Below are 25700 nucleotides of genomic sequence, written 5' to 3'. Positions count from 1 at the left end.
TGGAAAGGCTCCACTAATGTTTAAATGATGGTGTTTCTTTACTGAATAAATAATGCCACATTTTAGGACCTATTCATAGTTTTTCTTTGTAAAACTTTGAATGCAGAACTTTTATTTTTAACAATATTTTACACTATGGAATATTAAAGTTTGGTTTATTTTAGGGGATTTTTTTGACATACTGTACTATGAACTTTTATTGTGGCATACTATAATTTCATTTATTTTGACATACTATACTATGGCCTTTATTTTTGACATATTTCGGCATACTATACTATGACCTTTATTTTGACATATTTTTGTATACTCTACTATGACTTTTATTTTGTGACATATTTTGGCATATGACTTTATTTTTGACATATTTTAGCATACGAAACTATGACCTTTATTTTGACATATTTTGGTATACTATACTATGACTTTTATTTTGACATATTTTGGCATACTTTCCTATGACTTTTATTTTGACATATTTTGGCATACTATACTTTGACTTTTATTTTGACATATTTTGGCATACTATACTATGACTTATTTTTTGGCATACGAAACTATGACTTATTTTTGACATATTTTGGCATACTATACTATGACTTTTATTTTTACATATTTTGGCATATAGTATGACTTTTATTTTTACATATTTTGGCATACTATACTATGACTTTTATTTTTTGACATATTTTGGCATACTTTCCTATTACTTTTATTTTTTGACATTTTGGCATACTATACTATGACTTTTATTTTGACATATTTTGGCATACTATACTATGACTTTTATTTTGACATATTTTGGCATACTATACTATGACTTTTATTTTGACATATTTTGGCATACTATACTATGATTTTTATTTTTGACATATTTTGGTATACTATACTATGACTTTTATTTTGACATATTTTGGCATACTATACTATGACTTTTATTTTGACATATTTTGGCATACTATACTATGACTTATTTTGACATATTTTGGTGTACTATACTATGACTTTTATTTTTTGACATATTTTGGTATACTATACTATGACTTTTATTTTTTTACATATTTTGGCATACTATACTATGACTTTTATTTTGACATATTTTGGCATACTATACTATGACCTTTATTTTTACATATTTTGGCATACTATACTATGACTTTTATTTTGACATATTTTGGCATACTATACTATGACTTTAATTTGTACATATTTTGGCATACTATACTATGACCTTTATTTTGACATATTTTGCTATACGAAACTATGACTTGTATTTTTGACATATTTTGGCATACTATACTATGACTTTTATTTTTACATATTTTGGCATACTATAGTATGACTTTTATTTTGACATATTTTGGCATACTTTCCTATTACTTTTATTTTTTGACATATTTTGGCATACTATACTATGACTTTTATTTTGACATATTTTGGCATACTTTCCTATTACTTTTATTTTTTGACATACTATACTATGACTTTTATTTTTACATATTTTGGCATACTATACTATGACTTTTATTTTGACATATTTTGGCATACGATACTATGATTTTTATTTTTGACATATTTTGGCATACGAAACTATGACTTTAATTTTGACATATTTTGGCATACTATACTATGACTTTAATTTTTACATACTATACTATGACTTTTATTTTGACATATTTTGGCATACTATACTATGACTTTTATTTTGACATATTTTGGCATACTATACTATGACTTTTAGTTTGGCATATTATACTTTGACTTTTATCTTCACATATTTTGGCATACTATACTCTGACCTTTATTTTCACATATTTTGGCATACTATACTATGACTTTTATTTTCACATATTTTGGCATACAATACTATGACTTTTATTTTTGACATATTTTGGCATACTATACTATGACTTTAATTTTGACATATTCTGATTTAAAATGGGGAAATGCTTTTGTCAAATGGTCTACTATACGCACAATACTCCACGTGGTTATTTCATGTCGACTTTACGTTGCGTGACCCACGTACTCTCTTGTCTCTCGTGCTTTTCACCTCGGGTTGTTTATTGTCATTTTTAGAATAGCCAAGAATTGTTTATCGAGACCGAATTCTGCCCACAACTTCTTGAATATGAGGATTTCCTGCTTGGCTTTACTTCACCTCTCTTGTAAATGTAATCTCTTGTGTTTCAGACTGTTACAAAGACGCTTCTTTAAGCTCTGGGAAAAGTGAGATGGGCGTCTTTGATTGACGTCTAACTTTGTTAAGTTGCAGCCGGTTAAGAATAAACTATAAGGCCGGGTTTGTTGCTTCTATCTATACCTTTTCAGTCTTTCTCTTTTGTATATTATATAGAATAATATTGTATTGTATTTGATTGACTGAATAAAATACACAAACAAAATACACAAACAAAATGTTAATGCACATTATACACACACACATAGTTTAACCACTTTAACACAAGAAGCTTACAATGAATGTGTTTTAAATGTTTATTTGTTGTGACTCCACTAGCAGTGTATCAAATAAACATTAAGGTTATATAGTTAACCTTGAATTGGTATACATTGTTAAATTCTTGCCCTGAAAAAGTTGATAATCTGGAAGATCCATTCCAGGGGTTTGAAGTAGTTTTGGTCAGGGTTTGTGTCGGGATACCCGATAAGGAGTGAAAAATCAGTTTTATTTTCCTTTGTTGCTCCTCCACCATGGTTCTACTGGTCTCCACCTGCTCCCTCACAAACATTGAGCTCTTTTTATACCCCTGGTGACTAATTGGACCGAACCAATACCATCTATAGAGGTCAGTTTATCCATCGCAAAATGTACGCTAATATATTTACACGCTTTTACTAACCCCCAAAATATCTATATTAATTTACAGCCACATTTAGACTTCCTATAACTCAAGTAAATAATAAATCCATTGTTTTACTTTTATAAACACAGCAACACATGGCTTCACTTCCCCCTACCGATTCCTTCAGTTGGTATTTCCCGGACCTATAAATCGGCGGTCATGGACCTTGGGAACTATTTTGCCAGATCACCATGGAGAGAGGAGGCAGGTTCCAGAGATCCCTGGGAGGAAGACACCAGTAACAGGTAGGTTGTGCATTACATACACCCGCACCACACACTCATTGTATGTCTGCAGCCACATGGCTATGTTTTACGCAGTAACAAATGGGACACTCCCTGCTTTTCCTGACTTTTAGCAGGGAGATCAATGGACCACTTTGTGTTGGTGTAGCCATGTGCTCAGACATGCATTCTACAACATACATCCATACACGTGTGTGAGAGGTGGGGTTCCTTTACCCCACTTCTCACACACCATCTCTATTCTAGGTCCCTGGACGGTGTGCAGCTGTTGGTCTGTAACTCGCCAATGGACATCGAGCTGACCCCCAACGTGGCGGTGAGAGGGCGGAGGAGCCGCTGCAGAAGGAGGCCGGAGGAGTGAGTCGAGTTTCTGCTGCTCGTGGGCGCCCCCTGCGTGGCAGAAAGAATACTGCAGCTGCCTTTTGGGTATATTTATAAGTCCTACTTTTTTTAACCTCAATGTGTTTCTGCAATTATGTTCAACGTCCCCGCTGCTCATCCTGTATCATCTGGTCAGATACCAAAGGCCTCATAGTGTATAATCAATGCTCTGATGGCTCCATGTAGTTTCATTCATATCTGGCTGTGGGCTAATACTAATATTACTGCCATTTGTTAAGTGTTGAAAGTTAACCATACAGATGTTTTATTTATTACTATTATTGATAAATATACCAGCCTCGTATTTATGGTATGTTATGGAATTCTGGTATCGGGTATCATGATATTTATGGCAGGTATCGTATAGAAGTCAGGGTCGGGAACCTATAGCTCTTCCGGTGGCAGTATGCGTGCATGCGGGTTATTCGCACAAGTCAAAAATTATTAAACCGAATCGTATGAAATTTGGTGGGATGATTGGTTATTATCCGGGGACCATTTGATTAGATTTTGGGATCGATTGGGGTCAAGGTCATGAACAGGTCAAAATCGTATTTTTACCATAGCGCGGTCAATTTTTATCCAATTGGCATGCAACTAATGCCAAAATGTTCATAATTCAATGCCCAATCTTGTGATATGCGAAGGTATGCGCTCTACCGAGTGCCCATTCTAGTTTCTAAAATGTATTTCTGTGATGCTTGTGTGTTCTCCCCTCCCCCCTTGTGTTCTCTTCAGGTGGCATCAATCACCACCTCAACAGGCCAATCTGACTGCACCTGGATGCAAGAAGGCGAGCTGGCCAATCGGCTGAGAGGGCCCTGTTTAAAAGGTAGAGTCCTTGAGGACTGTTCAGGCCAAAAAAAAAAAGGAATTTAGTTCGTCAAGAAATGGAACGATGAGGCATTTTTTTATTTTTCTAATTCACCAAAGTCCTTGCACAATAAGTGTTTGTTCTTCAGAGGAACCTTCCTTTGTCATTTCAGGGGATGCGAGGTCAGCTCCTGTTGAAGCGCAGGACGGACAGCCTCTCGTTGCCAGCTCTCGTCGACATGCGCGTCTCCCCCTTCAAGCCGTGTTTGCCCAGGAGGCGGATGATCTCCTCTGTTGAGAAAGAAAAGAAATCACTGCGCCGTCCGGAACGTGTCCTCCAAGGTAAAATCCTTCGTAATGTGAACTCGCCTGGCTCATTCTCCGCGATGGTAATGAGGTAGAATAACCCGTTGCTGGAGAGCAGCTGCGCCACCACGGGCAGGAGTCTGTCGGTGACCTCTCGACCTCGCTTCCCGCCGGCCCAAGCGGCCTCGATGCCGGTGCTGCCGACCTGGAGGAAGAAAGACACGGTGACCGAACCGCTCCTCGTGCATGGAGACGACCTGCGGCACGGCGGCCCACCCACCTCCCACGAAGGCGTGACCACATAGGGAGGGTTGAAGAGGAGGACGTCCACTTCCCCACCTAAGCGGGGCAGAAGACCCTGTGCCTGAAGAGTCAACAACAACAACAAAACACAACCTTTTAGAATTAACTCTTGCACGTGACTACCTTTTTAAAAATGTCTCACCAAGGATGTGAGGATGGGCTGCAGTGACACCTTGTTGCAGGACGCCGTCGCTGCTGTGCACCGCGCAGCTGCAGGATTCACGTCGGTGCAACTGCGTGACAAGACATGCATTAAATACTTGCGGGGTCTTCAACTTTGATAAACAATGAATGTTTACACTTTAAATTCTTTTTCTCTCCACTTCTCAGACTTTTGGCCTGGATCTGGTGTTTCAGTGTGGGTACGTCTGGCTAACTCACAGATAGAGAGTGGAAGGTCCGACCACCGACGCCAGGAAAGCGGACACCACTCCAGAGCCGCTGCCCACCTCCAGACACACGTGTGGGCTACACAACGGCCACAGTTAAAACAGTTGTATTTGTGTACACACAATATTGAATTATTTTTCTTGAACAATGTAAATAAAAGTTTATATTATCTGAAGTGTTATAACTTTATTTTAGGCAGGAAAAGACTAGGTATACGCATACATGGAGGTGCAGACCCTTGAATGTATGTATGAAGGAAGGAATACATTCATGTATGAAGGAAGGAAGGAAGGAATGAATTCCTTGTATGAATGAAGGAATACATTCATGGATGAAGGAATTCCTTCATGTATGAAGGAATACATTCATGTACAGGACTCTCAGAAAATTGTGATAAAGTTCTTTATTTTCTGTAATGCAATTAAAAAAACAAAAATGTCATGCATTCTGGATTCATTACAAATCAACTGAAATATTGCAAGCCTTTTATTCTTTTAATATTGCTGATTATGCACAGCTTAAGAAAACTCAAATATCCTATCTCTAAATATTAGAATATCATGAAAAAGTATACTAGTAGGGTATTAAACAAATCACTTGAATCGTCTAATTAACTCGAAACACCTGGAAACACATTTTCAAATGTTTGATTTTGTTTTGCTGTTATAAATCTTTTTTTTTAACTTGGTCTGAGGAAATATTCAAATTTTATGAGATAGGATTTTAGAGTTTTCTTAAGCTGTAAGCCATAATCAGCAATATTAAAAGAATAAAAGGCTTGCAATATTTCAGTTGATTTGTAATGAATCCAGAATGCATGACATTTTTGTTTTTTTAATTGCATTACAGAAAATAAAGAACTTTATCACAATATTCTAATTTTCTGAGACAGTCCTGTATGTAGGAAGGAAGGAATTCCTTCATCAATGAAGGAATACATTCATGAATGAAGGAATACATTCATGTATGAAGGAAGGAAGGAATTCCTTCATGGATGAAGGAAGGAATACCTTTATGGATGAAGGAATTCCTTCATGTATGAAGGAAGGAATTCCTTCATGAATGAAGGAAGGAATACATTCATGTATGTAGGAAGGAAGGAATTCCTTCATCAATGAAGGAATACATTCATGTATGAAGGAAGGAAGGAAGGAATACATTCATGTATGAAGGAATATTCATGAATGAAGGAATTCCTTTATGAAGGAAGGAATACATTCATGTATGAAGGAAGGAATACCTTCATTCATACATGAATGTATTCATGAATGTATTCAATGAATACTATTCATGAATACATTCATGTATGAAGGAATACATTGATGTACACCACATGTATACATACATATATATATATATATACATCCATGAATGTATATACATACATGAATGAATATATACATACATGAATGTATATACAGGACTGTCTCAGAAAATTAGAATATTGTGATGAAGTTCTTTATTTTCTGTAATGCAATTAAAAAAACAAAAATGTCATGCATTCTGGATTCATTACAAATCAACTGAAATATTGCAAGCCTTTTATTCTGATTTATTGCTGATTATGGCTTACAGCTTAAGAAAACTCAAATATCCTATCTCTAAATATTAGAATATCATGAAAAAGTATACTAGTAGGGTATTAAACAAATCACTTGAATTGTCTAATTAACTCGAAACACCTGCAAGGGTTTCCTGAGCCTTGACAAACACTCAGCTGTTATAAATCTTTTTTTTTACTTGGTCTGAGGAAATATTAAAATTTTATGAGATAGGATTTTAGAGTTTTCTTAAGCTGTAAGCCATAATCAGCAATATTAAAAGAATAAAAGGCTTGCAATATTTCAGTTGATTTGTAATGAATCCAGAATGCATGACATTTGTTTTTTAAATTGCATTACAGAAAATAAAGAACTTTATCACAATATTCTAATTTTCTGAGACAGTCCTGTATATCTACATGTATATACATGAATATATACATACATGAATGTGTATATATATATGTACACATGTATATATACACATACATACATGAATGTATTCATATACACACGCATGCATGCATACATGTATACATACATGTATTTATACACGACTGTTACCTCATGTGCTGCAGCAGCTCTGCATCCTTCTCCAGGGCGTCGATCAAGAGGAAGGAGTCTTCCGCCGGCTCGTAAACATCGCGGAAGTCTCCCCGTCCCGCGTGGGAGTAAACGGGCGTGGGGAACCCGGATGACATGCTCGCGTCACCGTTCACGGCCACGCAACCACTTGGTGAGTGTCTCCGCTATGTGTTCATCAAAGTTGAGGCGCACGCTGAAATGTGTTGGCGAGCGGGTTCACGTTCCACTTCCTTGTTTACGACCTACGTCACACTACCCCAACGTCCTCTCAGCCAATCACAACGCTCCTTCTGTTCCAACGCGAGCAGGACGAGTTCACAGACGGTGGGCCATGACAGGCACCGCAAACAAAAAGAACAATAAAACCAAGGCAGCGAACCACTAAATAGAAAATAAATAAAACGAAAAGAGAATTAATCATAAATAGCTGCCAACAGAGAAAAGATAAACCTCAAAAGCAGTGAGCAACCCAGCAGATACAGAAAATATCCCGATTTCCCAGCACGGAAAAGCACCTAATCAGGGCCAGTGCAACCTGCTTACTGGTCCGGAGGACCCAATCGCTTCTTCCTGTCAGTTCCACTTAGTTACATCCACCCGTTTAAATCACTGATGACTTATGTCCCCTCCAGATGACACATCATCGTCCCCAAATGCTTAAAAAACTGTTTTAACACTATTACCTTTGACGTTTATCGCAACAATCGTCCGTAAATCAGCTTAGAAACTAAAAATCTCGCCTTATAACATCACCACTTTTAGGATTTCATACGTTTTTAAAGTAAACCAGGCGTCCATAAGTACGTTGCGTTCAGGAACTACCTACGGATAATTCGGCATATTTAAGGGTGGCAATTTAGGCCAACATAAACTTGGTTTTAGCGCAGAGCTAACTCAGTCACGTGACAGCATTACACTTCCGGTTTCCATCCCTCAAAGTCCATAGAACCACATAGTCCAGGGGTGGGCAAACTTTTTGACTTGCGGGCCACAACATTTACTGGAAAAAGATCAATGGAATCACTTTCAACATTCAAAACATATTATTACCCAACGAAATAATCAAGCTCAATAATTTCTAATTGTTTTAAACCCCGCAAAAATAATGGACGGATTGTCTCAGCTCTCTATATAATGAGGCACAATTGTCCTCAGGTACAAGTGGAAAGAGAAAATATGGCCCTAAAGCTGAAAATTGAAGTTCCATTTTTAATAATTCTTCATATCACTTCTGAAAACACACCTTTACTCATGTGGACGAACTGTTTTTGAAATTGGTTTACCAAAAGGTCATAGGTTCACAAAAGCAGTGAAATATCTGAATACAATGCTAGATACATGTAAATAAATGTGGAAAACTACATTTTGTATTATCGTTTTTTTTAGTAGAAATGATGTGGTCTGTCACACATTCACCAAAAATGGGACTGACAAATTACTTCATATTGCAGATAAAGCTTCATGAAGTGTGTGCAAATAAAAAAATGACCATTACATTTTTTTTTCTTCAAATAAATATGTATTGTACATAAAAAAAATCTACATTATATACATGTTGAGAAATAGAAAACAACTATTGACACAGAATATTTACAATATGGCTTCACTATAATAACATCATGTCATCGTGTCACGAGACCTCCTTGCTGGCCGGGCAGGTGGGGCTGCAGGCGCTGGTGAATCCTCTCTGTAAAATACAATACGAGTCAGCACCGTGCATACGTAACGGACACCGTGACGTTTAGTAGAGAAACTTACCCGGGTCCAAGTGGACCTCTTCCGGCTGCATGTTCCTCCTCCTGGCTCAAAAATAAAAGTCATAGTATAGTATGCAGAAATATGTCAAAAGAAAAGTCATAGTATAGTATGCCAAAACAAAAGTCAATAGTATGCCAAAATATGTAAAAATAAAAGTCAATAGTATAGTATGCCAAAATATGTAAAAATAAAGGTCATAGTATAGAATAACCCGCACGCACGCATACTGCCACCGGAAGAGCCATAGGTTCCCGACCCCTGGCCTTTCGCAATCGCCGGCCCTGACTTCTATACGATACCTGCCATAAATATCATGATACCCGATACCAGAATTCCATAACATACCATAAATACGAGGCTGGTATATTTATCTATAATAGTAATAAATAAAACATCTGTATGGTTAACTTTCAACACTTAACAAATGGCAGTAATATTAGTATTAGCCCACAACCAGATATGAATGAAACTACATGGAGCCATCAAAGCATTGATTATACACTATGAGGCCTTTGGTATCTGACCAGATGATACAGAGTTCAACAGGATGAGCAGCGGGGAAGTTGAACATAATTGCAGAAACACATTGAGGTTAAAAAAAGTAGGACTTATAAATATACCCAAAAGGCAGCTGCAGTATTCTTTCTGTCCCGCAGGGGGCGCCCACGAGCAGCAGAGTCTCGACGCACACCTCCGGCCGCCGCCTCCTCCTCCGGCCGCCTCCTCCTCCGGCCGCCTCCTCCTCCGGCCGCCTCCTCCTCCGGCCGCCTCCTCCTCCGGCCTCCTGCAGCAGCTCCTCCGCCCTCTCACCGCCAAGTTGGGGGTCAGCTCGATGTCCATTGGCGAGTTACAGACCAACAGCTGCACACCGTCCAGGGACCTGGAATAGAGATGGTGTGTGAGAAGTGGGGTAAAGGAACCCCACCTCTCACACACGTGTATGGATGTATGTTGTAGAATGCATGTCTGAGCACATGGCTACACCAACACAAAGTGGTCCATTGATCTCCCTGCTAAAAGTCAGGAAAAGCAGGGAGTGTCCCATTTGTTACTGCGTAAAACATAGCCATGTGGCTGCAGACATACAGTGAGTGTGTGGTGCGGGTGTATGTAATGCACAACCTACCTGTTACTGGTCTCTTCCTCCCAGGGATCTCTGGAACCTGCCTCCTCTCTCCATGGTGATCTGGCAAAATAGTTCCCAAGGTCCATGACCGCCAATTTATAGGTCCGGGAGATACCAACTGGAGGAAGCGGTAGGGGGGGAAGTAAAGTCACGTGTTGCTGTTTATTGAAGTAAAACTATGGATTTATAATTTACTTTGGTTGTAGGAAGTATTGTTCGTCCTAAATTCTGGTTCATGTGTTTTCAAGACTTTACACAATTATGTTGAACTTATTTATTAATTCTAATGTTCTTTTACCTTTTCATTGGAAATAGTTGAACAGGGGGAGTAGAATAATTCACATTCACATTTTGTACTTTATTTTACTTAAAGTGTGTGTGTGTGTGTATATATATATATATACATATACACACATACATCTCTATACATCTCCTTTGCGGTAACATCAAACATTTCAGTTCTTAACCCTCCTGTTACCTTCAAATGTACCAACATATTTTACCCTTTTTGACCACAGCAATTAAAACCTCCAGAAAATTATTAGAATTAATATTGTTTCCCAAGTTTAAGTGTGAGGTACTTTATGTTTCTTTGTTGACTACCTAAATAGCCCTTTAAATAAATATAAATGTTGATATTTCTTATATATTTTACACAGTAAAAAACCGCCTGGGGTCAAATTGACCGATGCGTACAAGTTGTGTTCAGGACATTGAAAACATATTTTATGTTTTCCCAGTTGTAAATTAGGAAGTCATTAAATATGAAGCAAAAAAACATGTCAATCATTTTTTTAGAGACATTAAACATTGAATGGGGTCAAATTGACCCCAAAGGTAATAGGAGGGTTCAATGAGGTAGAAACAGGAGTAATGTGTGTTTTTATTAAGAATACATTGAGTATTTGTTGTGATATCAGACCCCTCCACCGAGGCGGCATCCTCTCCTCTCCCGCTGCGTAGTAAACCCCCTCTATGACCACGACGTCGGGGGGGGCTTATGGCACATGATCATCCAGTATTATGGGATGTAACGCCAGCACTGTGGTTGGTGAAGCGGGGTCAAATCGGCACATTTCACACAGAAAAATAAATACTGATGTTTTTGAACATGCACGAACAATACAGAGAGAACATTTCGGAGGTATGAGTTTCTTTTCCATATTTCTCCGTTAAGGTGTGAAATAACGAGGCCACGGACACACACACAATAAATAAAACACAAAATGCCTCATTGTATTCACGCAAACAAGTTTCATTACATTTCACAGACATTCAAAAATACATAATTCAATATCTGGACCACATTAAAAGCTACCATTGGAATGTAAGTTTCAAGTAAGAACTTTTTCTACGCAAGCTGTAAGCGTCTCACGATCCAGAGCCAACTCAACATGTTAGAACAGTACAGAGGGAATATCGGCCCTATGGGGGTGAGGAAGGGGACCGTGGTTGACGTAAAGCTGGACGCGTGGTTTCTAACTCGGGGAACTGGACGTCCACGTGACGCGGCCGTCCTCCTCGAGCCGCACCGCGCCGCTGGCCACCAGCTCCAGGGCGGCGGGGAAGGCTCGGTGCTCCGCCTCCCGGATCCGGTCGGACAGACTGTCCTCCGTGTCGCCGCCCAGCACGGGCACGGCCTCCTGCACCACGATGGCGCCTGCATCCACCTCCTCCTAAACACACCGACAAAAACAGTGAGCGGTAATAGAAAAATAAGATACAAAGCTCTTTATTTGATAGTTAGTCGTACTTACTGTGACAAAGTGGACCGTGCAGCCGGTCACCCGCACCCCCGCCCGCAGAGCCTGCTGCTGGGCATTCACCCCCTTGAATGAGGGCAGCAGGGATGGATGGATGTTCAGCAGCTTTCCTGAAAGAATAAAAACTAAAATAGCAAACAGACTCCCCCGATGTACACGAGCTTCATTCCAAGGTCTTTTTCCACACCGTTCCATTTCTTGACGAAGGTCCCCGTGAGGATCCTCATGAATCCAGCCAGACACACCAGCTCCACCCCAAACTCCTCCAGCACGCGGTCGATTGTGCCGTCGAACTCCGTCCGGCTGCCGTACAGTTTGTGGTCCACCACCTGCGTCGGGAATAAACAAACTCCATAAACAGAATTTAGACACAGGTTTTTCATTTGTGTGAAGCGAAAACTCAGAGACTCGAGTTATTCACCCGCGTCTGGATGCCGGCCAGCGACGCCCTCTTCAGGCCCTGGACGCCAGGCCTGTTGGAGATGACCACCACGATCTCCGCCGCGCCGGCCGGGCGCTTGGCCTGCTCCATCAGCGCTTGTAAGTTGGTGCCTGTGTCAAACACACACGGTGACCTCAAGTCAACTTCTTAATGCAGGAGCAATACCAAAACATACTAAACACACCTGTGCCAGAGATGAGAACGGCCACCCTCGTCTTCTTGAGTGGCGCGTTGCCGTCGACAGCCGACTCGCCACGAGGGGCGGGGCCTCCATTCAGCAGGCTGGGTCTGAGGTTGCGGACCACCACAGGTTCCGCCCCTGCATAAATGAACATATTAAAACATTTATTAACGATGTAATTTCCATTATTATTGAACCATTTTCTGCCTTTCCTTTCCAGTTTTTGATGCATTTAATTTATATAGAGGTTTCAAGGTACTCAAGACACTTTATATAATATTTAAAACATCCTAAAATCTATAAAATAACATAACATTTAAATAAAAACAATAACAGAGCACACAATCAGACATTAAAAGCAGTTTAATAAATAACAATCTGAAGCGGTGCTGTATTCCATTAAAGAATCACTGCATCTCACCCTGGTGCTTCTGGGCCAGCGAACCCACGATCCACGAAGCCTCTTCATGAGCTTGGAGCTGGCGCAGGACGCCCTGAGCGTCCGCGGGGGCCACCACCAGCACGGCGCCCAGGCCACAGTTGAATGTGCGGGCCATCTCCTCCTCGCTCAGGCCCCCCTCCTCGTGGAGCCAGGAGAACACGGGAGGGATGCTCCATCGGGAGGCATCTGGGTCGACCATTAAAGAGGAGTCATTAAGAAGATGCAAGCGCCCACTTGTCCAAACTTAATGCTCTTCCATCTCACCCAAGTCGGCCGCCAGCCCGTGGGGCAGCACCCGGGGGATGTTCTCCAGGAGCCCCCCCCCTGTGATGTGAGCGTAGGCTTTGACGGCGCCGCTGCGGAGGATCGGCAGCAGCAGGCGGCTGTAGATCTTGGTGGGAGTCAGCAGAACCTCGCCTGGGAGTGGGGAGCATCAGGGCCGAGATCACGTCAACGCGGAGGCGAAACCAGTCCCGACGACGCGACTCGAAGGTCCGACTTACCGACGGTCTGCCCCGACTGGCCGAAGGGAGCAGGGGCGCCGTAGTCGAGGCCGGCCCGGTCCAGGACTTTGCGGACCAGGCTGAAGCCGTTGCTGTGGACCCCGGAGGAGGCCAGTCCGATCAGCAGGTCCCCCTCGGCGATGTCCCCCAGCCGGGGCAGCAGAGCCCGGCGCTCCACCGCGCCGACACAGAACCCGGCCAGGTCGTACTCTCCCGGAGCGTAGACGCCCGGCATTTCGGCCGTCTCGCCACCTTGGACACGAGAAAGACCGTCAGCACCACCTCCGTTGGAAGTAGTGGAGGACCTCCTCCTCCTCCTCATCATCATCCAGCTCACCCAGCAGAGCGCAGCCGGCCATCTCGCAGGCCTTCGCAACGCCGCCGACCACCGCCGCCGCCACGGCCACGTCGAGGCGGCCGCAGGCGAAGTAGTCGAGGAAGAAGAGCGGCTCGGCGCCCTGAGCCAGCACGTCGTTCACGCACATGGCCACCAGGTCCTGGCCGAGGCCGCCGTGCCGGCCGCACGCCTGGGCGATCTGCGGATACGTGTTGGGTTACGAAAGTAAAGAGTTTCATGGTCCTGGAGGGATTTGACACGCAACGGTCAAGTTCAGCCAATTGTGGGAACTTTAGGCACCCAGATTAAAACTCTGCTTCAAGAGTTCATGAAAGAATCCTGGAAGCTTCACACTTGAAAATTAATGAAAATTGTATTTCTGTTGAGGGGTTTTCAGAAGCTTTTTGAATCCGTCTACAAATAGACAGGATCTCAAAGTGACAGCAAAGATCCAGCTGGCAACTCCTCCGTATTCTCCTCCTGCAGAACAGGACCACAAGTCCCACCTTGAGCTTGGTCCCCACGCCGTCCGTCCCAGAAACCAGGATGGGGTCCACGAAGCCCGCCGCCTTCAGGTCAAACAGCCCGGCGAACCCTCCCAGCTCCGCGATACACCCTGAAACCAAAAAAACACCAGCGGCGGTCATGTTCAGCGCTTCCATTGCTTCTCATAATTTGTATTAGAGCTGCTTAATGCATCTCGGCAAACATAAATAAAATGACACAACTACGATTGTCAGCTGCTGACATTAAAAATCATTATTTTGCTGCACCACAAATGTATTTGTGTATTATTTGTAGATGAAGTTACCGGCGCGGGACGTGGCCTTGGCCAGAGGCTTGATCATGTCCACCAGCTGGTTTCCAGCAGCGATGTCCACTCCGCTGTCCTTATAGGTCAGACCTCTGCCAGACACACAGGGAAACACCACCCACCCCACTGAGATCTGCTCCTCCGTGTTCCACCACTTTGAAGCTCCTGAAAACACCCTCAGGAGGCCGAGATGTGTTCAAATGTAGTGGGGATTTCTAGTTGTGGTCATTTAAAAGAAATACAACACAAGTATAGACAAATCGATGTTTATTGTGCATGGCGTTTTACATGATATACAGTAGAAGTAGAAGAGAACTGTAATGTAAATAAAAACAAGGGAATGTTTCCGTGTTTCAGTGCTGGCGTCACACACACCTGTGTTGGTTCAGGTGGGCGATGGCCCGGTGGCCGATGTCACGGCGGTACACGGCGCCCGGGAACCCCACGGCCGCCACGCCCCGATTGGCCGCCTCCAGGGCCGCCTCCAGGGCCGGCCTGACGGCGGTGACGGTGAGGACCCGCCCGCCGCTGGAGACCACGGCGCCGTCCTTCAGGGCCGTGCCGGCGTGGAAAACCTGCACGTCCGAGTCCTGGACCTGGGACAAGCCTGAGGGGGAACACGGCCGTCAGTCGGATTTTTACTGCTCCTCAAAAGTGAAGATTCGCCGACATCGACAATTATGAGACGGAAAAAAAAGCCACAGGACAGACGTCGTGTCAAACTGCTGCAGCGTCGCCGTACCCGTGATCTCGACTCCTTTCTCGTAGGAGCCGGGGTAACCAGCGCTGGCCATCACCACGGTGACTGCAGAGGCGTCCTGCCGCCACACGGGGGCGTTGGAGGCCAGTTTGCCGCCGACCGTGTTCAGGATCACCTCGTACAGGTCGCTCTGCAGGAGCGGCAGCAGCACCTGGAGGAGAGGACGCACAGGTGTGACGTGGATTTTTAACTTTTTAAAGATGGAATCAAGCAACGGGCGGAGGTCCAGGAAACCCACCTGACACTCGGGGTCTCCGAAGCGACAGTTGAACTCGAGGACCTTCAGCCCCTGCTTGGTCAACATCAGCCCGGCGTACAGCACACCTGGAAACAAATTAAAGACAGATTAATTATATTGCATTAATGTGAAGAGTACAAACGTGAGCTCAGGAGCGAGGGCACTTGCCCACATAAGGAGTTCCCTCCGCCCTCATCCCGTCCACCGTCTTCTGAAGCACCGCCTCTCTGATCTGCTGCAGCATCTCCTGGCTCACCTGCACAGGACCGGGGGGGCAGACACGGGCAGCATTACAGACGGCAACAACAAAAACAGCGATAAAACGAGGAGAGCCCGGCTGAGGGAGAGTACCTGTGGGGTGGGGCAGTAGGCCCCCATGCCGCCGGTGTTGGGCCCCAGGTCGCCGTCCTGCAGCCTCTTGTGATCCTGTGCCGGAGGCATCGCGGACACTGAGGAGCCGTCAGTGAAGCACAGACACTAAACACAGAGGGGGGGGGGTTACCGTCACGTCAATTTGCCCTCTAATTTTCAACAGAAGGGTTCCACTCACGGACACTTCCTCTCCCTCGAGCAGCTCCTCGACCACCACCGTGTCGCCCGCTGCTCCGAAGGCTCGGTCCTGCAGCGCAAAAGGAACGCACTTATTACGGTCTCTCGGAATCGAACTGCCGGGCGGAACGACCGCGGAGACGACGGTCCTCCACCTTCATGATGTCCATCACGGCCCGACAGGCCGCGTCCTGGTCCTGAGCCACGATGACCCCCTTCCCTGCCGCCAGCCCGCTGGCCTTCACCACCAGCGCCGGGAAGTCGGCCCTGGAGACCACACCCCAAAAGTAATGCGCAGAATTAATACGCGTCCAGATCAGATGCTGCATCTCTGATGACTTTGCGTGGACCATTTGCAGTGATGTCGTTTCATGGATGAAGGCTGACCAGGATGCTACACGAACATAAGAAATAACTTTTCCGAGAGTGGAGAGGATGTGTCGTTTTCTGAAACTCTAATTTGAGGGTGCAGTCGTCACATCTTAGATCTTTAACTCAAGAAGTGGAGATGTCGTGTTCTATTACGTGCGGATGTAGCTGCAGGCCTGCTGGGGGTCGGTGAAGGAGCCGTAGCGGGCCGTGGGGATGCCGTGGCGCACCATGAAGGCCTTGGAGAAGCTTTTGCTGGCCTCCAACTGAGCGGCTTTGGCGGACGGACCGAAACAGGGCACCCCCGCCGCCATCAGGTCGTCCACCATACCTGGAGGAGGAGCAACGACGGTCAGGGGGGGGGGGGGGCTACAGAGGGACGGGCGCCTGGTTCATGTGATGGAGCTCACTTACCGGCCGCCAGTGGCACCTCGGGCCCGACCACGACCAGCCCCACGTTGTGGTCCTTACAGAACTGAGCCAGGATGGCGTGGTTACTCACCGATACCTCTGCAGGAAGGGAGAAAGAGAGAGGAAGGCATAATTATGGCGGCTGTGAATATGCGATCCCTCAGATTCTTTATAGGGCTCGAATGCATGAAGAGAAAGTTTTGTTTTATTACTCTAGTTTGTTGGCGTTTACCAGAGTTGCGGATCTTCCCACAGCTGGCCGTGCCTGCGTTCCCCGGGGCCACCAGGACTTTTTTAATCCGCGGCGACTGCGCGAGCTTCCAGGCCAGCGCGTGCTCCCGCCCGCCGCCGCCGACCACCAGCACCGTGTCTGCCATGGCACCTGGGCGGCGACAAAAATTAAAGAAACCCTTCACGAAAAATGGAATATTACACCAACAAAAATTTGACTCTGCAGAGCAGCCGGCGCGTCTCGCCCGCCCTTTTAACCGCTCCTAAAATGTTCCCAGTTAATTGCATGCACAGCTTGACCTATAGCGAAATGGAGCTCCCGAAGCGGTGACCTTTTACGGGGCCGTGCGTTAATCGTGTAACGCCACAGGAACACGGAGCCGGTCAGCTAGAACGAAAACACAAGTCAACGATTAAAACGGCGTGGTCACCGGACGAGACCCAATCACAGGCCTGTGGAAAAACATCAGTAAGTATGATATACACACAGGAGACCTTTTTCTTATTTACTGGAGGATTTTAGCCGCTATCTAAAAGTGTGATTCAAGAACTGAGTGTTTTTATCTCAGTCACATGATGAATATAAACCTGCGCAACAGAAACCGTGACACACATTCAAAATCTATCATCAGGGACCTGAGGATTGTGTAATCACGTGGTTTGAATACAGCTCCAGTATAGGGAGCGGACTGAGTGTTGCTCAGTGAGGACACACGCTCCTCAATTAGTCAGACCCCTGGCTGTGATTGAAGCCCCTCATGAGACTCACATGTCAGGGAGCAGGAGTCCAACGACCCCCTTAGAGACCAATAGGAAGCTATGAGCTGCTGCAGGATCCGTGTTGACTTCAATGGACTTTAAACACTTTATTTTCTCATCATACTGGATATTCAGTTCTACTCTACTGCAAGGATACTCAACTAAAACTGTACTCCTTTAGAAGATGTCTGAACGTGCATAATCACTCTCCAGTTCAGCAGGATGAAATGGTGTCGTCTACATCCTTAAGCAATCAATTCCAGTATCTCACAAAAAATAATAAAAAAGGTTAACACTTGAACAATTACTCGAACTTACGCACGTGTTGTGCTTTTGCATGAAAAATAATTACTTTAAGACTTCTGAATATATTTTAAAGCAACATTAGAACATCACTAAATGAGTAACGCAACACTAGCACGCTGTTTAGAGCCTCACCTGTGTGTGTGGTATCTGTGAAGCAGGAAATAGCCGGAGACCGGTTCAGGACAGCAGTCAGAAGTGTCTCCTCTGGGTTCAGCCCGCCGACTATGGATGCAAACTATCACACACACACTTACAGACACACACACCACGTGGATCCAATATTACTGATAAGGCGCGTGCGCAGACGCAGTTACGCAAAGTTAGTTAAAAAGTGCTAAATAGCGCATAAACAGAGGGTTTCGTCATCGTTTACCTTTATCTGCTGCACGAGCGATTATTTTTTGGGGGGTTAAAGTTTGGCAGTGTGTTTGGGATTTTTTTTTCTCAACTTCCTTTGGGTGTAACAGCCGAGTGCATCATGGGAATTGTAGTTTATTTGCAGCGGCGGTTGTCGAGCTAAACAGAACGGCCTACACCGTCAGCTCGCTTTCAATGTAAATGAATGTTGTTGTTGTTTTTGTTAATTTCATTCTGTGGCACAACTCTATTAAAAATATATAGTTTATGTATTTACATGTAATCACGGGCATCCGCTGCTTTGTTTCTGGTGGGGAACAGGAGCACTGCTCATTGGATGTTATGTGTAATTGTATCGATCTCAAACTAATTTATATTTGTTAATGTTTGGTGAAATTTAAAATAAAATGTCAAATTATCTGTACACTCTTAATGTCTAGCTGGGATTCTTGACCCTGAACCAAAAGAGTCGTTCCCATACCGGGAGTCGAACCCGGGCCGCCTGGGTGAAAACCAGGAATCCTAACCGCTAGACCATATGGGACGGTATGCTTCTATCACACAGCAACCCGGATACAATGAACGGTGTTAACTGAGTACACATGCCGTGTTGTCTAACTTGACTTCTTTAAAAACAAAAAACACTTTTAGTATATCAAGTACATCAATATTGTATGCATGTATCTATTATAATACATGACTATATCATTCACCGCGTGTTTCTCAAAATCCGACGTCAACTCGAGGATCATCTCTCTCCGGCGACTGTCGATGACGTCATCACAAACGGACATTGTTGTCATCCCTGATATGTGGGAAGCGTTTGTCTTTTTATCCGGTTCGTTTTAAACACTTTCGTCGTACTTTAAACCACCGAGACTTGAAATGTAAGTATTGAGATACAATCAGAGACTTGTTCTGTAAGTTCAGTTCGTATTATTGCAGTTTAATCTTAAATTTAAAAAACATGGGTAAAGATTCTGCTAGTTAGCCGCGTTAGCTGTCCAGGCTAAACATTAATTCATGATTGCTTTGTGTATTTTCAGGGCTGACTACTGGAAGTCACAACCAAGGAAATTCTGCCAGTACTGCAAATGCTGGATCGCGGACAACAAGCCTGTGAGTTGGCCAAAGGAATCCGTTCATGTTGCTGCAGAACAGTCTCCACACAGTATGCTCATGTGTCTCCTTCCTGTTTGTTTTGCTCTGCAGAGCGTCGAGTTCCACGAAAGAGGGAAGAATCACAAGGAAAATGTGGCTTTAAAAATCTCTGAGGTACATGTATATGTTTTTATTCTGATTGCATAACTCCACCTATCAGGGGTTAAACGCTGCCCACTGAAATGTTTATTGTTATGAACATTTAATTAAGTTGTAGAACTGCATTTTTTGTTTCTGCAGTTGTGCTCAACTGGACTAAAACAAAACAATGTGTGTGCCCGTAATAACACTTTCGTGGTTGTCATTGTGCAAATGAATATGCATAGTTATAAAACACAGATTAGATTGAGTGTATCTTCATCAATGACATACGCGGGCGAGGAAAGAACCTGCCCGTCTTGGCACTGTCCTCAGGACTAGCAGGGGAGATAAGATCGAGACTAAGTGCTCCAGCTCTAAAGCTCTCTCTTCATTGCCTTGACCACTCGTCTGATTTGATCTTTCGTCCTGCAGATTAAAAAGAAGAGCGTGGACAAGGCCAAGCAGGAGGCCAAGCAGTCGAAAGAGTTCGCGGCAATGGAGGAGGCTGCCGAGAAAGCATACGAGGAAGATCTGAGGAGGCTGGAGAGGGAGGCCAAAGGTAACTTTGACTTTTCTTTAAATAATATGAAACGTGTTCCACCCGAGAGGAGCTTCTGCTCTTTCATAACTTTTAAAATATATATTTTTTGTGTTAGGATTGCCGGAATTGTCTGAAATTATACCTGCACCGCTGGTGATACCTCTGGTGATAAATGAGGTGAAACCTGAGTGGAGAGCTCAGGTCAAAAAACAGAAAAAGCAAGCAAGAAAGCTAAAAAGCCAAATGGAGGCACAGGTTTGGGCTGAAGAGCAGACGGGAGATGGACACACGTACTATTACAACACAACAACTAAAGGTGAGAACAACCTGAAAACACATCGTATTTTTATACTTTAGTCAGACTCTTTTTAACCTGTTTTTTGCGTTGTGCCGTCAACTACAGAATCTAAATGGGAAAAACCAGAAGGTTTCCATGGCCAAAACCCAGCCTCTGCACAACCTGGACAGACACAGGTTCATATTTATTAGTTTCTGTTGATTTTTTGGATTTCAAACTCAGTTGGTTTCTTATGTTAATATTGTTTTTGTCTTTAGAGCCCTTCAGGCTGGCGTTGGATGGAAGCTTTCAGTCCTGATGGTCATAAATATTACTACAACTCAGAGACCGGAGGTAGAATATTTGTTTTTCTATCCCTCGATAGTTAATTGTAAAACCCTTGTCGTCCCATTTGATTTTCACACGCTCTGTCTTCCTTACCTCACAGAAACCAGCTGGGCGAACCCAGCAGGCTTCCCTTCAATTGTACCACCTGGAACTGAGGTCACCCGAAAGGTAGAGAGTCAGGAGAAGCCTTCAACCCCGCATCCAGGAGGAGAGGAGGAGGCGTCCAGCGAGGCCGCGGTACCGCTGGAGGCTGAAATCCCTGAACAAGAAAGCCAGCTGTCCAAAACTACAAAGATCAGCTTCAGGGTGAGAGGAGTCCTGGCAAATATCAATTAGGAAAGATCAAATTAATATTCTGCAATTCTGTGTAAAAATTAAAAAAAACAGACCTCAAACATTCCCCTCGTTGTTTCATTTTCAGAAAAGGAAAACAGAAGCCGAGCCATCAGAAAAGGAGGGAGGAGATAAAGTGAGTGACGATGCTCCTAAAGTGGAGGCCGAAGAGATAAAGAAAGAGAAAGCGGTCCAAAGCACGACGGCTGAACCCGAAGAGAAGAAAAAGATTGAGGCGGCGGCACCGGCGAGGAGACAAGCCAGAAGGTCCAAAACCGCCAATCCATATGGCACCTGGGAAAAGATCAAGGAAGTGGAGGATCCATAGTGAGTGCAGCTGAATGATGCAGTGATTGACATGCCGCCTTCAGACCCCGACTGGAAGAGCTCTGACGGCTTCTTTCTTCTTTCTCCTCCCTCCGCAGCTCCAAGGTGGACTTACAGTTGCCGAAGGTGAAGGGATACATCGTCAGAGCCAGCACTCCGGCCGATCTGCCACCGGAGCCTAAACCGAAGTTCAGGGAACGCATCATCACGTCCCTCGGAGTGGAAGGCGGACCCGCCTCGTTCAAGAAAAACAAGACACAGAACGGCAAATCCAGGAGCCTCCGGCAACGGGACGACGACGACTGACCCGAATACATAAAGACTTCACGCAGCAGAAGACTTTTACACAAATAAAACTCTTTCTAGGAGCTTTTTTTTAAATCTTCAGGCATATTTAATGTTGTAGGAGTGTTTTTCTTTTCTTTACATAAGATGCACACGTCTTTTTTCGACCACCAGTTTTTGTATGATGTCATAACGAAGGTGTGCAACACTTCTCTAGTCTTATCTCACGTGTACATTGTCATTTCATCCCGTTTTATTTACAGCAATTGTAATAACTTTTTGTATTTTAAACTCATAAAGCAGCAAGATCAAGGATGGGAACCGAGTGACCTCAATAAATGACCACTGTCCAGATCCTGGAAACGTAAAATAATTTTGAAATGCAACTGTGAAGGCGAACACATATTTAGAAAAAGATTTATTATATGAATGAGTTTAAAAAATAAATATGTGGAGGTTGCCCATCAGCTGGCACACACATGCAGGGTGTGGCATGTTTCTGGTGTGTATGAAGCTCCCTGAGTTGAAGGATATTTACAGACCATAATAGATTTACTTTACGATGAAGGTTTTACCTCCAGAACAAGTTTCAGGCTCAAACTCATTAACAAAGTAATCCAGGACCAAAGCTTTGATTCTGACTTGTACAACCAAACTCTTGCGTATTAAAATATATATTGAGAAAAATTGACGATCTATTTTGCATTAGCAATAGGTATTTCTTTTTAGAAGACTGGCAACTTTTAATTTACAATAGCTCAGTTTTAAAATGTAAGAAAATGAGATTGGTTTGTCCTAAAGTATTGATCAATTATTCATATTTATAAAGCTATTTTACTATTTAGGGAAATACCATGACAAATCCATTATTTAATATTTTATTAGAAAAATAAAAACATCTTACGTATGAGTGAAATGCATTGAATTTGCAATGTATTGCCCGTATATTCAAATTTAAATACTGTTATTTGTGCAGACATGTGTTGGAGAGCTGCATCTACCAAATGACAAACTGCATGTTCTGAGCCGCGTCAGTCTGCAGCGGGTCCAGACTCTGGTGGTTTCAGACTCCTGCTGCTCTCCACCACCTCCAGAAGAGCCTCCCGCTCTGCGTGTTCCAGTACATCACAGATCAGATCGCAGAGAGCCTCCCCTCCTCTCATGAACTCCTACAAACGGAGCAGAAGACACAGGACATCGATTTCAATTTATGAGAAATAATCCACGTGAAAGCAACAGTATTCTGGTTGAAAGGGACAAGAATAAGAAACTAAATGTACAGGTTTCTTGCAAATGTATGCACAATTTCGAATACACACTCCCATAATAAGTTACCTTAATATCTCTGGTGACGTATCCAGTCCTGTGGTCCGTGACACGATCCTGGCTGAAGTTGTAAGTACGAATCCTCTCAGACTGAGAGCGTGTGCCCACCTGCAGTCAGACACACGGGAGTAAATAGATAATAAATTAAGATAGTTAAAAAAAGAAAGAAAAAAGAACATTAAAGTTCTCCTGTTTGCTCACCTGCTGCTTCCGAGCCGTGTTCCTCTGCTCGATGTCTTTACCCATCATGCTCTGGTACAGCCTGGCCTTCAGCACACGCATGGCGGTGTCTCTGTTTTGCAGCTGGGAGCGAGTCTGCTGACATTCGGCCGTTATTCCTGTTTGAAGAAGAGGAAGAGGAGTTTAAACATAGATGGCCGATGTTTAAACGACATCCCCGTCTCCGTAGCTTCAGCACCGCTCTGGCGTGTTTTACCGGTGGGAAGATGAACGATGCGCACTGCGCTGTCGGTCGTGTTGACGCTTTGGCCCCCGGCCCCTCGAGATCGGAACGTGTCGATGCGGAGATCCTTTGGATTGACGTGGACGTCAAACTACGAGCACGTGGGGACAACATCTTTTAATCACGCTCATAACACCAACTGATGCAGAGGAAACCGGGTATACCTGCACCGGCTGAGGCAAGATGATGACGGTCATGGTGCCCGTGTGGATACGCTGCATCCGGGAGGAGAGGCCCACCTCAGGGATCCTCTGCACCCGGTGAGTTCCTCCTTCGTGCTTCAGATGCCTGTACACATCGTCCCCGGCTATTCTCACTGCTGCATGGTGCAAACCACCTGAAAAGAGAGAACATTAATATGCTTGTTCTCTAAACTTCTCCAGCTTCTTCTCCTGCTCTCTTTGACATTTAGAGCCGTCGCAGCAAGAGAAGCACAGGTGAGACTAATAACATTAACAGCTCTGTTACAGTAAATATTGTGACGTAATATTTCCAAGTCATGTGCCTACGTCTCTGCAAAGGCTTAAATGTGACTTACCGACCTCAGCAGGCGTGTAGTTCAGAAGATCAAAGTCCCAGTTCTTGTAGGAGGCAAACCCCTGGTACATGTCGAACACTTCGCCGGTGAACTGCTGGCAGATGTCACCTAAAACATATGAAGAAAACACACAGTGTGTTGGTGTTGACACAAGAAGTATGTACGAGCAGCAAGCCGTCAAATATCAGTCTTCAGAAGAAAGAGTTATGGTTCTTTCGTACCTCCTGTTGTCCGCCCGGATACAACCTCCAGCAGAATATTACTGGAGTCGAGAGGGTCGGTGGGCACGAGGGCTTTGACCAACTGGAGAGACAGAAGGATCGTTCTTTAACCGTCCCGTTAAACATCTCTACATGTATTTGATCACGCCTTTGCTTTCGTACAGCTGTCCTTAAGGCCGACAGTTTGCAGGAGACGTGTCCTTCCTCCTCTTTCAACAGCTGGGTCAGTTGTTCATCTTCATCTTTGGTGCCGGCTGAACCTGCGGTCCAGAGGGAATGCAGCTCATCGTATCAATTTAACAACTGTGCCTAAATAACACAGAATAGCTTTATTTACATGCAATCTATTCTAAAACACGTTTTGAAATTGAAAATGTTTTCTCTTAGAGAACACGAGGAACACATCTTAAGTCTCTTTGTGGCACTACATAGTGATTATATCATAGTTATTCTTCATTACCGATGTCATATACAAAAAAATCCTAATATTTTACCAACTGTGACAGAAACAAAACAAATACTGACTCTGCAGCAGTGAGATGACCTCCTGGAGCTCTGCAGCGGCCTGTTCGCTCCTCTCAAACGCAGTGGCCAGAGGCAGCAGCGCCGTGCGCCTCTTTGAGAGCTCTTTTCTGTCCGACTCGCTGACGTACGGGCGCTGTAACTTCCGGTTAATGTCTCTTAACTCCTCCACGAGCTGCCGGAGATGCCTCTGGAGGGACTCGGTCTTGTACAATTGTCCTAAATCCCTGTGATAGAGGCGTGATGGCGCTACCGGTGCCCAGTGTAGCGCCTGTGTGGGATAAACACGGTGTCCCGTGAGTGTCCTCCATTCTCCGCTGCAGAGAACTACACGGCGGCAAAAGGAGCGCAGTCGGAAACTGCGAGTAGTGAGCATTTGACTTCATTTAGAGTTCAATAAAAACAAGGACACGCGTGTTTGTTTTTGCTGTCAAACGAGCTTCGTAGCCAGCCGGGACCGGATGTAGGTAGAGGTCGCAGGAGCCGAATGGAACTCTGGGAAA

At 44.1% G+C, this 25700-nt stretch overlaps 4 protein-coding genes, 2 long non-coding RNA genes and 1 other non-coding gene across 13 annotated transcripts; 3 read left to right on the top strand and 4 right to left on the bottom strand.

Moving 5' to 3' along the window:
- Nucleotides 1-1805: 1805 nt before the first annotated feature.
- On the top strand, nt 1806-4563 carry LOC130204712 (uncharacterized). The gene is made up of 3 exons (XR_008833762.1): nt 1806-3109; nt 3356-4322; nt 4477-4563. It is a non-coding gene; the product is annotated as an uncharacterized LOC130204712 (long non-coding RNA).
- On the bottom strand, nt 4384-7895 carry n6amt1 (N-6 adenine-specific DNA methyltransferase 1). The gene is made up of 6 exons (XM_056431664.1): nt 7408-7895; nt 5294-5380; nt 5055-5145; nt 4890-4973; nt 4673-4814; nt 4384-4594 (listed from the first exon to the last, which is right to left on the bottom strand). Exons 1-6 carry the CDS (start codon nt 7542-7544, stop codon nt 4488-4490), a joined length of 648 nt encoding a protein of 215 aa, XP_056287639.1. The 5' UTR covers nt 7545-7895; the 3' UTR covers nt 4384-4487.
- On the top strand, nt 4555-5473 carry LOC130204713 (uncharacterized). The gene is made up of 2 exons (XR_008833763.1): nt 4555-4645; nt 5243-5473. It is a non-coding gene; the product is annotated as an uncharacterized LOC130204713 (long non-coding RNA).
- Nucleotides 7896-11182: 3287 nt separating the features above from the next.
- gart (phosphoribosylglycinamide formyltransferase) lies at nt 11183-18893 on the bottom strand. Of its 7 annotated transcripts, none has more exons than XM_056431493.1 (24): nt 18791-18859; nt 18550-18666; nt 17653-17740; nt 17354-17503; nt 17125-17220; nt 16867-17041; nt 16497-16608; nt 16343-16411; nt 16144-16269; nt 15961-16048; nt 15793-15878; nt 15537-15705; nt 15170-15401; nt 14792-14886; nt 14487-14596; nt 13981-14179; nt 13644-13895; nt 13405-13557; nt 13120-13326; nt 12702-12836; nt 12497-12627; nt 12263-12404; nt 12070-12185; nt 11183-11988 (listed from the first exon to the last, which is right to left on the bottom strand). In XM_056431493.1, the coding sequence occupies exons 4-24, from the start codon at nt 17496-17498 to the stop codon at nt 11791-11793; spliced, it is 3036 nt and encodes a 1011-aa protein (XP_056287468.1). In that variant the 5' UTR covers nt 17499-17503; nt 17653-17740; nt 18550-18666; nt 18791-18859; the 3' UTR covers nt 11183-11790. The 7 variants fall into 7 exon arrangements, with proteins under 7 accessions (XP_056287468.1, XP_056287465.1, XP_056287466.1 ...); XM_056431490.1 differs by having other exon boundaries at nt 17685-17740; XM_056431491.1 differs by lacking the exon at nt 17653-17740 and having other exon boundaries at nt 18550-18652; nt 18791-18893.
- Nucleotides 18894-19246: 353 nt separating this feature from the next.
- trnae-uuc (transfer RNA glutamic acid (anticodon UUC)) lies at nt 19247-19318 on the bottom strand. The gene has a single exon. It is a non-coding gene; the product is annotated as a tRNA-Glu (tRNA).
- A 253-nt stretch (nt 19319-19571) lies between these two features.
- wbp4 (WW domain binding protein 4) lies at nt 19572-22481 on the top strand. Its single transcript, XM_056431487.1, has 10 exons — nt 19572-19661; nt 19821-19893; nt 19987-20049; nt 20449-20575; nt 20673-20873; nt 20961-21031; nt 21113-21188; nt 21283-21488; nt 21604-21842; nt 21941-22481. Coding segments are annotated over exons 1-10 (1266 nt in total). The 5' UTR covers nt 19572-19659; the 3' UTR covers nt 22149-22481.
- A 510-nt stretch (nt 22482-22991) lies between these two features.
- mtrf1 (mitochondrial translational release factor 1) lies at nt 22992-25653 on the bottom strand. Its single transcript, XM_056431486.1, has 9 exons — nt 25201-25653; nt 24838-24935; nt 24676-24757; nt 24455-24562; nt 24081-24253; nt 23890-24007; nt 23655-23791; nt 23463-23561; nt 22992-23296 (listed from the first exon to the last, which is right to left on the bottom strand). Exons 1-9 carry the CDS (start codon nt 25571-25573, stop codon nt 23159-23161), a joined length of 1326 nt encoding a protein of 441 aa, XP_056287461.1. The 5' UTR covers nt 25574-25653; the 3' UTR covers nt 22992-23158.
- Between the last annotated feature and the right edge of the window lie 47 nt (nt 25654-25700).

Source organism: Pseudoliparis swirei, chromosome 14, assembly GCF_029220125.1.
Source record: "Pseudoliparis swirei isolate HS2019 ecotype Mariana Trench chromosome 14, NWPU_hadal_v1, whole genome shotgun sequence".
Classification (NCBI taxonomy): Eukaryota; Metazoa; Chordata; class Actinopteri; order Perciformes; family Liparidae; genus Pseudoliparis; species Pseudoliparis swirei.
Note: the sequence above shows the minus strand (reverse complement) of the source record. Positions and strands in the feature narration are given on the sequence as shown.